This window comes from Sinocyclocheilus rhinocerous, unplaced genomic scaffold, assembly GCF_001515625.1.
Source record: "Sinocyclocheilus rhinocerous isolate Xijiao unplaced genomic scaffold, SAMN03320098_v1.1 scaffold475, whole genome shotgun sequence".
In the NCBI taxonomy this organism is placed as follows: domain Eukaryota; kingdom Metazoa; phylum Chordata; class Actinopteri; order Cypriniformes; family Cyprinidae; genus Sinocyclocheilus; species Sinocyclocheilus rhinocerous.
The window spans coordinates 468,761-482,185 of NW_015646677.1; the positions used below are offsets into that span (position 1 = coordinate 468,761).

At 36.8% G+C, this 13,425-nt stretch overlaps 2 protein-coding genes across 2 annotated transcripts in view; one reads left to right on the forward strand and one right to left on the reverse strand.

The window, feature by feature from the left end:
* The window catches only part of LOC107707982 (uncharacterized), an 18,263-nt gene extending 15,232 nt beyond the window's left edge, over positions 1-3,031 (forward strand). The window contains exons 4-6 of the mRNA XM_016512113.1: positions 995-1,050; positions 1,147-1,696; positions 2,314-3,031. Of these exons, the coding sequence (XP_016367599.1) occupies positions 995-1,050; positions 1,147-1,696; positions 2,314-3,023 (1,316 nt within the window). The 3' untranslated portion in view covers positions 3,024-3,031. The remainder of the gene's footprint in view (positions 1-994; positions 1,051-1,146; positions 1,697-2,313) is intronic.
* Positions 3,032-5,099: 2,068 nt separating this feature from the next.
* The window catches only part of upf2 (UPF2 regulator of nonsense mediated mRNA decay), a 36,823-nt gene continuing 28,497 nt past the window's right edge, over positions 5,100-13,425 (reverse strand). Inside the window, exons 15-21 of the mRNA XM_016512114.1 lie at positions 12,901-13,046; positions 11,495-11,596; positions 11,316-11,414; positions 9,616-9,786; positions 7,770-7,911; positions 6,793-6,913; positions 5,100-6,150 (exon numbers count right to left, since the gene is read on the reverse strand). Of these exons, the coding sequence (XP_016367600.1) occupies positions 6,141-6,150; positions 6,793-6,913; positions 7,770-7,911; positions 9,616-9,786; positions 11,316-11,414; positions 11,495-11,596; positions 12,901-13,046 (791 nt within the window). The 3' untranslated portion in view covers positions 5,100-6,140. The remainder of the gene's footprint in view (positions 6,151-6,792; positions 6,914-7,769; positions 7,912-9,615; positions 9,787-11,315; positions 11,415-11,494; positions 11,597-12,900; positions 13,047-13,425) is intronic.

Here is a 13,425-nt window from a genome sequence, read left to right on the forward strand (position 1 = left end):
TATACAGTACACGCATATAATGTGAAACTTTTATTTTGGATGCGATTAATCGTTTGACAGCACTTATATATATATATATATTTTAGTTTGAGTTCAGTTTTATTTATTTATTTATTTATTTATTTATAGGTAGAAATTAAGTTTGGTTAACATTTTTAACATTTAACAAGTTTTTCATCTAATATTTTAATGTATACTTAATTATATTGATTTATAATATAATTTAATTCCAATTTCAATTAACAAAAATGTTTTTAATAGTTTTATTTTCAGTTAATAACAAACCTGTTCACAACACATATGCAAATGTTAATGCTGCCTTAATTGAAGTTTAGTCAAATTTAAATTTTAGTCAACTTGAATGTGAAGTTTTCTTAGATTTTTTTTGGCACAGCTTAGACATTTTAGTTATCTCTCTACATGGTTGTTGCATTCAGCTGATGATGAAATATACAGTATTTATATTTATATTAATGAAAGTTAATGAAAAGTAAAAATTAAAAAGTATGAAAGTTATTTATGAATCATGATGCTAATGAAAACACTTGTATGCTGAATTCACACACACACAGATTTGTGCATATTCACACATAGTGAATGAGACCCAATATTTTCGCCAGTAAAGCAATTGACACCTTTAAATTACATTTCTTAAAATAAATTTCTTTAGATGTCATATTGTTGTCATTACATATTTGTGAACCTGAACCACAAAACCAGTCATAAGGGTCCATTTTTAAAAATTGATTAAAGGGGTCATATGATGCGATTTCAATTTTTCCTTTCTCTTTGGAGTGTTACAAGCTCTTGGTGCATAAAGAAGATCTGTAAAGTTGCAAAGACTAAAGTCTCAAAACCAAAGAGATATTCGACTGCTTTTGTGCTGCAGGGCCACATTTATACATCGTGTTGTCACTACACAAGATTAAATTTTTGCACCATCAGCGGTCCATTAACGCAATTGTAAATGTGTTTGCCTTGTCAGATTTCCAAGAGCTGATTATACCCCCAGAGTACCATTTTGAACTGAAGCCAAAACGTGACCTGGATGTCCCAGACGGGCCGCAAGAGGAATTTGGACACCAGCCGCCCGCAGGTTCAGTTCCCACCCCGGTTGTAATCGCCAGCAAGATCGCCGAGCACCAGGGCGCCAGCGGCACATCTGCATCGCAGCTGCTCCAGCGCAGATGCAGTCTAGAGTCGCCGCCGAACCCCTCGGCCAAACACGGCCCTCCGACTCACGCCAAACCCACGCGTGTTCCCGACAGCATCAGCATGTTGCGGAGCAGCCGCGAACACATTCCCCACTCGATCGCCACTGAGGCCGTCAGCGTTCAGGAGCGCCGGGCGCAGATGCTCGCTAACCTCTCTGGCTCGGCGCACCCTTTGGATGGCGGAGAACCGGCCTGCGTGCGCAACCTTCCCATGCGGAGCATTTCGTTTCGAGATCCGACGCCAGACAAGTCTAGAATGGAGGCGCTTTCGAAGCTCGGACTCGCTCAGAGGCGAGCGCAGTCCGTCATGCATTCATCTCCGAGAGATTCGGAAAACGTCAAGACCGGCACCACGTTCAACATTCCCAATCCAGCTAACGCTAGCACGATAGACACTACAGACCACTGCCAAACCAAATCTAGCCCTGCACCAACTTTGACGAGTGCCGAAGTCACACACAGTGATTTTAACAGCTATGGCGGTAAGAGCATCACATTAAACCCATTAAATATTAATATTTAAAATATTAAAGTGAAAAACTTAAACCAAATTAAAAGTCAACCAGACTTAATTTCTACCTATAAATTAAATAATTTATAATTAAATCAATATAAATAAGTAAAACTGCACTATTTGTTCTGTTCTATTTGTTCTAAAATTGTGGGTCAAGTGCTTAGAGCCAAGTTTTCAAGATCTGTATACAAAAAAAAAAAAAAAATGCTGAACCTGTCAGAAAATATTATGTCTGTCTATGAGGAATATCAGAAGGTTTAGAGTTGCATATACCAGATTGAACAGAACACGTAAATCTTTTGTTTATCAGTCTGTAAAATTAAAGCAGGCCTCTGGGTTCAGTAAAATAGAAAGTACTACTATATTAATGCACTCTGGCAGTGTGTGTATATATTTTTGTATTGTTGGTTTTTGCATTAAGGTGTGTTTATTGTTTGTTTGTTTAAATTGGTGTAAGTGTATTGATGTGAACTGATGTGGGACACGCTTTGAGATGCAAGACAACTTTTGGAAGAAATTCCAACAATAATGTGTAATTGAATTGAATTGAACTAAAACTCTGTGTTTTTTTACATGTCCGGCTAGGATCCAATAGGATGGAGGCGCTTTCAAAAGTCGGACTCGCTCAGAGGCAATCTGTCATGCATTCATCTCCAAGGTATTCGGAAAACGTCAAGACCGGCACCACGTTCAACATTCCCAATCCAGCTAACGCTAGCATGATAGACACTACAGACCACTGCCAAACCAAATCTAGCCCTGCACCAACTTTGACGAGTGCCGAAGTCACACACAGTGATTTTAACAGCTATGGCGGTAAGAGCATCACATTAAACCCAACAACATCCTTCAGGAGCGAGTGCGTCTCATCTTCATTGCCCAAAACAGAGTCTTCGGAGATTCAGATCAACAACTTCGGCGGCAGATCGCGAGTCATGACTCCATCCCAGCCATACCATCACACCCAAACCAAGACCATCACCCCAGTAAAAGAGGAAAACTCCAGCTCAAACAGGACTTCAAATGAAGACTTACCCAAGAGAAAAGCGTCGCACTCCGAAGCGCCCGTGAAGCAGCCGCCCGCTCCGGCTCCAAAACCATCACGACACCAAAGTCTGCTGAGTCCCGCCGGGTCGCGCCCCGCTCCGCTGTCCCCGGATTTACGCCGCAAATCTCTGCCAAAGCCTTCCTTCCGCACTCAGGGAGTAACGGTGCAGTTTTCTGGCAGAGGAGCCACAGATGAGGCCAGACGTGATGCACTACGCAAACTAGGACTGCTGAGGAACACGTCTTAAATGTGACCCTGGAGCACAAAACCAGTCATAAGGGTCAATTTTGTGAAATTGAGGTTTATGCATCATCTGAAAGCTGAATAAATAAGCTTTCATTGATGTATGGTTTGTTAGGATAGGACAATATTTGGCCGAGATACAACTATTTGTAAATCTGGAATCTTGAGGGTGCATAAAAATCACAATGTTGAGAAAATCGCCTTTAAAGTTGTCCAAATGAAGCTCTTAGCAATGCATATTACTAATCAAAAATTAAGATTTGATATATTTACGGTAGGAAATTAACAAAATATATTAATGGAACATGGTGATTAGATATGCAATATTGAGAAAATGCTTCTTAAAAGTGAAATGATGTCTGTAAATAGTGGATTATTAGGGAGAATTAATACATTGTGAGTAGTTTACTGCCATTTTGTGAATATTTAATCTATACTAAAGTAACTGTAGTCTAATTAAGAGTATTTTAAAACAATATAAAGTATTTAATTTTTGATACAGATTTAAAGATAATCAGTTACTATCCAGCACTGATTTCAACCAATCATATATATATATATACTGTATATATATGCACAAACAATATTGGCATTACCTTAAGATTTCCAGAAGTTCAGAAGGTCAGAGCAGGATTTATTATCATCTGTTGGACAGCAGTGAGACTTCTTGATTGAGTTTCAGCTGCAAGTTTGGAGAAAAAGTCACAACTAACACTCACACATCTTGTTTGGTGTCAGCTGTTTTTTTTTGTTGTTGTCTGTTTAGAAGTTATAGATCAAAATAATCAAATCTTTAAAGAACCCAAACATATCTAAACAATATACCTTCATTTTAAACGTAGTTGCTTAAGTTGTTGAGCATGCTGTCTTTGGAAGCACACAGCCTGGTTGCAGCCATCTTTGCTTAATGGGCACATGGTTCCACAACTGAGCCAATCACTTGAGTCTTAATTGTCATGTGACTGATGACTCTGTGCGAGTCACTGCGGTTATGCTTCTAATTCCTATATTTTTGCTACATTTAATAATACAAAAAGCAAATTTCAAAAACCAATTAACTAATTAACTTAATTGACTTTTTTTATTTTTAGGATTTCTACTGTTTTTTTCTTTTAAGTTTGATTTTTACTGTTTTATTTCGACTTTTGGTTAGTTTTTGGAATTTTACTGTTTTGACAGTTTTTGGATTTTTACTGTTTTATTTTACTAATTTTTTTCTATTTTCTTGTTTATTTTGACTTTGTTTCACTTTTTTTACGTTTACTTTACATTTTTACTATCACTTTCATTTAGTTTGCTTTTCCATTTTTACTTTCACTTTCATGTTTCTTTAATTTTTATGTTTTAGTATCTTCTACTTTTTTGTGTTATATCTGAAGAACCCAGACTCTACGCAAGAAATACCTCAAGGGTCTTCCTAGAGAAATATCTTACACGTCGTCTCATGTTTATTTCAGCAGGTAGTTCTAGTTTGTATGATAATGTATTTTTATTCTCTGGATGCTGAATTGTGGGTTTGGTTAGGTGGAGATCTTTCCCTTCTTTCTCTCCCAGCATGCCGCAGCCTTCAAACATGCAGAAGGTCTTGTAAATGTATGTTTAGTTCCTCCCACACTAAACCACAGCCATCCAAATCTAGATCTGGAACATGCTGTTAGTCACATGGGACTGAAATCACCACCAATCACATGCTGCTGTTGTTTTTTTTTACCTGTAGTGTGTTATTTTCAGGGTGAATGAGCATGAGTGTTAGTTTATGTATGCGTGCGTTTGATTTTTTGTTTTTCTTGCGACTCCGGTTTTTTGCTTTTATTGAAGCAGTTATTGAAGGATACAGAATGCATGATTGTGAGCATGTGACACTATATAAACACACACACACGAAACAAAACAAGAGTTTATTTCCACCTCTGTGTAATGTATATTTTCTTGCATTGGTGAAGATCTTTAATTTTCAGCGATTGTTTCTGAATAAATTCATTGAAACTCATCATGGTGTCCGAAGATGTTCAGTTGCAACCGAATGTTACAGATAATGTTGAGTTTGGAGACGCAAAATAGAAACTTCACAAACGTTCACCAAGTTTGACAGTGACATTTAATCAATAAAGTCAATGAAAAGACTAGAAAAATCACCAATTCAAAGCACAATACAAACAAAAAACACAGAATAGAGAAGAACTCAATCAAAAAAATGCAGAAAGGTGGATCTCACAAAATCTATGCATTAAGAAATTTAGAAAGAAAAGACTTTTTTTGACAATTAAATCCCTAATGTTTTATTACAGTAATATTTCAAGTACATTATTTTGTCTGAATGTAATCATATTGTGGTTTTATGAGTTTTAATAATGTGTCTGGACAGAATGAGCTGCAAATCTAGTACTAAAACATCCTCCGTTTTCGATTTAAGTTGTTCTTCATCAAATTTGAAACAGACGTTCCCGTTTCCTGGTGTTCGGCTCAAGCGTATCACCAGAAACCTCGGTTAGATCTTACCTGTTCCACCCACAGGCGTGTGTTTGCGTCCGGTTCGACTGCATTCTGATCAGCTGCACTAGTTAGTGAGTTCAGCGACTCACGACGGCTGTAAAACAAGCTGGTGAGTGTGTTTGAGAGCACAGACACAAAGAGAGACATTCTCACGGTCACAGGAAGTCACTTTACTGCAACAGCGAACAGGTTAACAGCTGCGTTCAGCCCATGCACGTCTCGCTCAGGAACGATCGCTGCGGACCGGCTGAGGTTAAAGAGAATAAACAGCAGGAGAAAGAACAAGAACACGTCCCAAAGTTTGTCTGAAGAACAAAAACACTTGAGTTTTCCTCCGTTAAGAGTCTCGGTTCGCTCGCTATCGAACCATCAAACTGTACCTGACACAATAAAACCACCTCCGCATTGTGTGTGTGTCAATGCAGAGACATTCCAGTCTCGCATATGTGTGTGTGTGTGTGTGTGTGTGCGTTTCCATCCGTGTCCACCAGCTGATGCGGCTCGTCTCTGGTTGCCGTGGTGACGCTGCAGTCAGGTGGGTGTGTCTCGGATCCAGCTCAGCACCGCTGTCCATCTCTCTATGTCTCTCTTGCTGTCTTTGACTCATCGTTTGCTCGGTCTGACATCATCAGCGTCTCCTGCAGTGCACAGGGCCAAAGGTCAGGGGTCAGTGAGTTGCCTATCTAGGTTGCACAATTCGGAGAAAAACGTAATGGTGATTTTTTTATTTACTAATTTTATTGTTTTTATAGATCAAACTTGCAAGTACAATTGTTATATTTTTAAATAAAGCTCCAGGTTTGTTGTGCTTGTTTGTAGGGCAGCACAAATTGGACAAAAATGTTGATTACATATCAATATTGCTATAAAATAATAGCAGTAATGAATAAAATGATAAAATAAGTTATTGTTATTATTATTTATTTTTAGAATAATAATAAAATAAATACAATAATAAATACAATATATAATAAAATAAAAATTAATGAAAATGTTAGGCAAAATAATAATTATTACTACTGTTATATTTCACAGTAAAATAAAATGCAGTCTTTGTGATTTGAGAAGTCATTTCATGATTTTGGTTTTAATAGTGCATCCCTAGTTGTAGGTTTTTGCTAGGGCATTACTATCCCAAAATGCTTTGCAACTGACATATTGTATGATAAGCAAAGTCAAATCTATTTAGAAAGTTGGGACTATCCATTTTGTAAAAAGTTTTATTCGTGTTATTTTTACTCATAATTACATGTGTTTGTGTGTGTGTATGTGAGTCTGACCTGCCGCCGGTCTTGAAGATGAGGTCTGCGTTGGGTGCTCCTTTGGGGTGCTGGTATCGCGGCCGGCGCTCTCTGTTGGTGTTTGCGGGAGCGGGTCTCTGAGCGAGCGACTGCATCATCTCTGAAAGCACAGACGAGCAGACGCTCCATCAGCAGCTGAGACACACTGAGGCCCTGTTTACACTGGTGCATTTTCATTTTAAAACGCTCGTTTACACTACTCCGGCGTTTTTGACCCTCGAAACACAGAGACTTTTGAAAACGCTGCAGAACCCGTTTCAGTTTGAAAACGCTGTGTTTCAGTGTAAACGGACCAAAATGGAGACTTTTGAAAGCGATGGCGAGGCTGCCCACATTTCGCTCTGTGTATCCTTGACGACCGTGTAAACATTAACATCATGCTCACTGTTGTGCCCATAGATATGTGTAGGTAGATTCCCCATTCGACCGCTCCAAGCATGTAGACACGTCTGCCATCTAAATAATAGGGAATCTACCTATACATGTCTATGGTTGCACCTGCATTGAATGGCCATGTGACATGTGTTTTTACTGCTGTCAAACAATTAATCGCCTACAAAATAAATGTTTTTGTTTTCATAATATATGTGTGTACTGTGTATATTTATTATGTATATATAAATACACACACACACACACATATAAATATATTTACATGTCTATATTTATATATACAGTCATTTATATTATATACATTAAATATATGTGACCCTGGAACACAAAACCAGTCATAAGGGTCAATTTTGTGAAATAAATAAGCTTTCCATTGGTGTATGGTTTGTTTAATACATACATGCATGTTGTGTATTTATATCCTAGGTTTATAACCTAGCACACACACACATATTATATGTAAACAAAACTTTTATTTTGGATGTGATTAATCGTTTGACAGCACTAGCGTTTCCGGTTGCACAGTGAAGACAGGGCCTGAGAAAGCAGCGTCAGCGGCTCACCCTGATAGTCCTCCTGCTCCTGCCGCTCGTTGATGTCCAGCGTCAGCTTCTTCATGCGCATGCGCTCCTCCTGCTCCGCCTGCTGCTGGTTGAAGTGATTCGCCGCCAGATGAGACGACAGCGGCACGTTCAGGATCTTAAACTACACACACACACACACACACACACAGAGTTTCCTCATCAGATCACAGAGACACTAAACTATCAGAAAGTATTTTAACAATGAAATGACAAATATCATCTTTAATTCCTTGTTTAAATAATTTAAATATGTTTTACTTTTTTGCTACTTTCTTAGCGAAAAATACATTTAAATAAAATGTACATTTAAAATTGTTTTCTTAAAGACATGTCATTTCTGTGGATAAACTAAGATATTAAACTAAGGAAGTTATGAAAACGTATTTAAGCAAAGAAGGACAAATATCACCTTTAATTACTTGTTTAAATCATTTATTTTTGTTACCTTTTTATATTACATTTTATTTTATGCAATAATTAATATTTGAATTACATTTTTAATTAATTTATTTAAGATCTTGCATGTAATTTCTGTGGATGAAGAGAAGATATTAACTTTAACAAAAAATATACAAATATCACACAATTAAATTATTGTACTTGGCTCTAAGAAAGTATCAAAAAGTAACAAAAATAATGATGTTATTTATAAAAGGAATTCAAGACCATATTTGTCCTTGTTTTTAGTTCAAATACTTTCTCCTAGCTTAATTCCTTGTTTAAATAATTTTAAAAAATGTTTTAACTTATTAATTTTATTTACATTTTTAATTAATTAAATATTAAATTATTAAATAATTGATATTAAATTATTCTTAAAGATCACATAAAAAAGATCACAAAAATATTTTGCACTTTTACTAAATGTTAAATAAATTAAATTTATTTTACATACTTATTGTAGATATTAATACTTCACTTGCACTATTGTTATTATTTTGGTGCCTTTTTAGCACAATTTCTCATTGCACACAGCTATATGTTAAAAACACTCTGGCGACACAAATGTAGTGAGAGAGACAAAAAGAAAACAAGTTTCTGAAAGACTGTGAAGGGTTAAACTTGGTCACTGAGACACCAGCAGAATGAACACAAAGACGCTGTGTGTGTGTGTGTGTTGTGTGTGTGTGTGTGTGAGTGTGTGTGTGTGTGTGAGTGTGTGTGTGTGCTGTAGTTTACACTCCCAAAGCCACATCCTGAACACACCCTAAAGACCTGAACCATTCCAATACACACACACTCAGACGCGCGCACACACACACACACGCTCACACACACACACACATGCTCACACACGCTCACACACACGCGCACACACACACACGCTGACACACACACACACACGCTCACACACACACACACACAGACACACACACACACACACACACGCTCACACACTCACACAGACACACACACACATGTCTGGTCAGCTATCCTTGTGGGGACTCTCCAAAGGCGTAATGGTTTTTATACTGTACAGACCGTATATTCTATTGCCCTACTCCAACCCTACCCCTAAACCTACCCCTCACAGGAAACTTTCTGCATTTTTAGATTTTCAAAAAACTTCATTCTGTATGATTTATAAGCTTTTGTACCCGTGGGGACCACAATTTAGGTCCCCACCGTGACACAAGTCCCCATGAGTCTGTGTGTAGTCAGGTTTAAGTCCCCACCAGGATATATAAACCAGTACACACATACACACGCACACGCTCACACACACACACACATGCACACACAGACACTCTCACACGCACACACACTCACACGCACATGCACTCACACACACATACACATACACACACACACACACACGCTGTACCTGCTGTTTGTTGCCCTTGCGTGTGAGCATGACGAACTGCATGGTGGCGCTGATGTCTGTGTCTGCGTCTGCGGTGCAGGAGGGGGCCGGGCTTTTCTTCAGCTGGCTCTTTAACTGCAGGGGAATGGCCACATCCAGCTGATGGACCTTCACTGCCTCTCCACTGCGCTGCTGCTCACACACACACACACACACACACACACAGTCAACAGAAACATTTATCCAGGTCACACATAAAGATATTTGTGGATAAACTCAGATATGAAGCAGGAATATATAGTGCATATATTACAATTCTTGCTATTTTCTTAAAATTTTAATAACATTTATTTTGCAATTTATTTAAAGTTGTATGTGCACTAATCTGTAATTGAATAAAATTTTTAATTTATTTTATTTTATTCTTAAAGAACATGCATGTCATTTCTGTGGATAAACGGAGGTATTTAAGCTATAAGAAAGTATTTTTTGGTTACTTTCTTTGCTACTTACTTATTTTTATATAAATATACTTTGCACTAATTTATAATTAAATAAAATGTTCAATTACATTTATTTTATTTTGCACCAAGTAGCAAAAAAGTAAAAACAATAAAATTATTTAAACACGGAATTGAATGTGCTTTATAATTTTGTAATTTATTTAATATTTACATAAACTGAATTTTATTATAAAATAATTAAAAAAATATAATATATTTTATATTATAATAAATTATAGTAATTGTTAAGATTAATACAGATTAATTGTTAAAAATATCTAGTAAATTTCACAGATAATTACAAAGAACTGGCAAAAAATTTTAAAGTAGAAAGACTGAAATCGTATTTTCTTGTAAAACAATAATCTTTGTTTACTTTTGGAACTTCAAAAACAATTTTTTTAAATGTATTTTATTTGCAGCACTGTCACTGAATTGTTATTGAACTGTTTGCATAATTTCTCACTGCACAGCTATATGCTAAAAATGTAGTTTTTATTCCTCCTCATGTTGTTTCAAACTTGAATGCTGTTATTTTTTTGTGGTTTACAGTAGAAAATCTTGAAGCAGCTGTTTTCAATATAAAGTGTTCAAAGTGACCACAGTTATTAAACCTCAAAACTGACAAAAATACACCATAAAATTTTCATAAAAATAGACCATATGTGACCCTGCAGCACAAAAGCAGTGTTAAGTCGCTGGGGTATATTTGTAGCAATAGCCAACAGTACATTGTATGGGTCAAAATTATAGATTTTTCTTTTATGCCAAAAATCATTAGGATATTAAGTAAAGATCATGTTCCATGAAGATATTCTGTAAATTTCCTACCGTAAATATATCAAAACTTAATTTTTGATTAGTAATATGCATTGCTAAGAACTTCATTTGGACAACTTTAAAGATGATTTTCTCAATATTTAGATTTTTTTGCACCCTCAGATTCCAGATTTTCAAATAGTTGTATCTCGGCCAAATATTGTCCTATCCTAACAATAAACAACTCAAGTGCTACTGACTACTTTCTTGGTGTAGTTTTATAAAAAAAAAGTAAAAAAGCATACTTCCAGCACTACACTAGCACATATGTGACTTTAACAGTATCCATTCGTGGACTAAAAGCCACAAAACTACACATTTTAAGATTGAGAAAGTAAAGAGGGTAAGTCTTGGATGTACAGGAGCTAAAGCACAATGGTTTGGAGAGTGTTTGTGCACCTGCAGGTTTTCCAGCATCATTTTGTCCAGCGCCTGGATGAAGTCCTCGTCCTCGGCACACGCCACGTGTTTGAGTCCTCCGCTGCGGAGAGTGACCTCCTGAGCGACACAAACATCAGCGTTAACTCAGAGCTCAGAGAAAGCGCCCAACACCCGCCTCAGCCCGACCTCACACTCACGTTATTCTCTTCATCCGTTTCGTTCTCTTTGTTGGAGTCGGTCAGATAGTCTGTGTTCTCCTCTTCCTCCTCACGCTCCTCTTCCTCATTGTCTGAGCCCTCCTGAACACGTGTGCGACAAAACACATGGTTTATGCATAAATGTTAAATCCATCTGGTCTCTAAACACTCTCTAAGTTCTATGTTTAAAATATGTGTATAAAATGTGTTTGTGTGCCATTTATTTATAAATGAACATAAGAGCTCTTATCAAAGTATTTTTACATTTAATTTAATATTAAATTTATTTAAAAGGTATAACATTAATTGGAATTTGAAAAAATAAATTAATATATATACAAAATGAATATATATAGCTGAATAGCAATTTTTTATGTTTATATTTGTGTGTGTGTTTTTATTTATTTTTTTTATTTGCAAATGAATTTAATTTAGATTTTGTAGTGACTCGTGCTGGTGTGTTTTTCTCCATCTCTGTGCGTCATCATTAAACTATATGTAAGAGTAAACTATAATGCATGAGAGAGGAGGCGGAGTTTACAGCTGTCAATCACACGTCTGAAAAACAGTCACCTCCTCCTCGGGTTCATTCATCTCGCTCTCGTTTCCAGACTGCTCCTCAGTCTCCGCACCTCTCTCGTCTTCGTCATCATCATCCTCCTCATCCAGAGGCTCGTTCTCGCCCATGGCGCTGGAGGAGCGGCCGTCTTTCTCCAGGCCTGGACACACACACAGGAATGCTGCTACTGACCAAACCAGACCACAAGGGATAAAAATAAACCAGCACTATGCGACAAAACACATGGTTTATGCATAAATGTTAAATCCATCTGGTCTCTAAACACTCTCTAAGTTCTATGTTTAAAATATGTGTATAAAATGTGTTTGTGTGCCATTTATTTATAAATGAACATAAGAGCTCTTATCAAAGTATTTTTACATTTAATTTAATATTAAATTTATTTAAAAGGTATAACATTAATTGGAATTTGAAAAAATAAATTAATATATATACAAAATGAATATATATAGCTGAATAGCAATTTTTTATGTTTATATTTGTGTGTGTGTTTTTATTTATAAATGAACAAAAGTGGTTTTATCAAAGTAAAGTAATTTGTACCTTTTGGCACTTGGTAAAAGTTTTTTTTATTTAAATTTATTATAAATAAATGTGTTTGTATTGTAAAGGAAAAACATTAATTGAATTAGTATATATAATTATATATAAAACTTTTATTATATATAAAATATATTTATATATAATTTTATGCATAGAATTTAATTTAAATGTATAATTTTATATATAAAATGTTTTATTTTTCTTCATCAGTAAACTGTGTGTAAGAGCAGTGAGAGAGGAGGCGGGGTTTACAGCTGTCAATCACACGTCTGAGAACAGTCACCTCCTCCTCGGGTTCATTCATCTCGCTCTCGTTTCCAGACTGCTCCTCGGTCTCGGCTCCTCCCTCGTCTTCATCATCATCATCATCCTCATCCAGAGGCTCGTTCTCGCCCATGGCGCTGGAGGAGCGGCCGTCTTTCTCCAGGCCTGGACACACACACAGGAATGCTGCTACTGACCAAACCAGACCACAAGGGATAAAAATAAACCAGCACTACAGAATGACTGTGGTTTAAAACCTGCCGGACGACAGACACACAAACACACACACGACAGCATTCCTGAAGAGCTATTCTGGGTCTGAGCTGCTTTAATACTGATACTCTTACACTCGCCGCAGGAATGTGTGTCTTTCTCTCAGCACATGTCAGGTGTGAAGCGTCAATGACCAAACGCCTGAAACAAACCAGTGTCTGTGTGAGGAATGCTGCTCGACGGGGAGAGCAGAAACATGAGCGGAACAACAAGAAGAACAGCTGCACACACACACACACACACACACACACACACACACACACACACACAC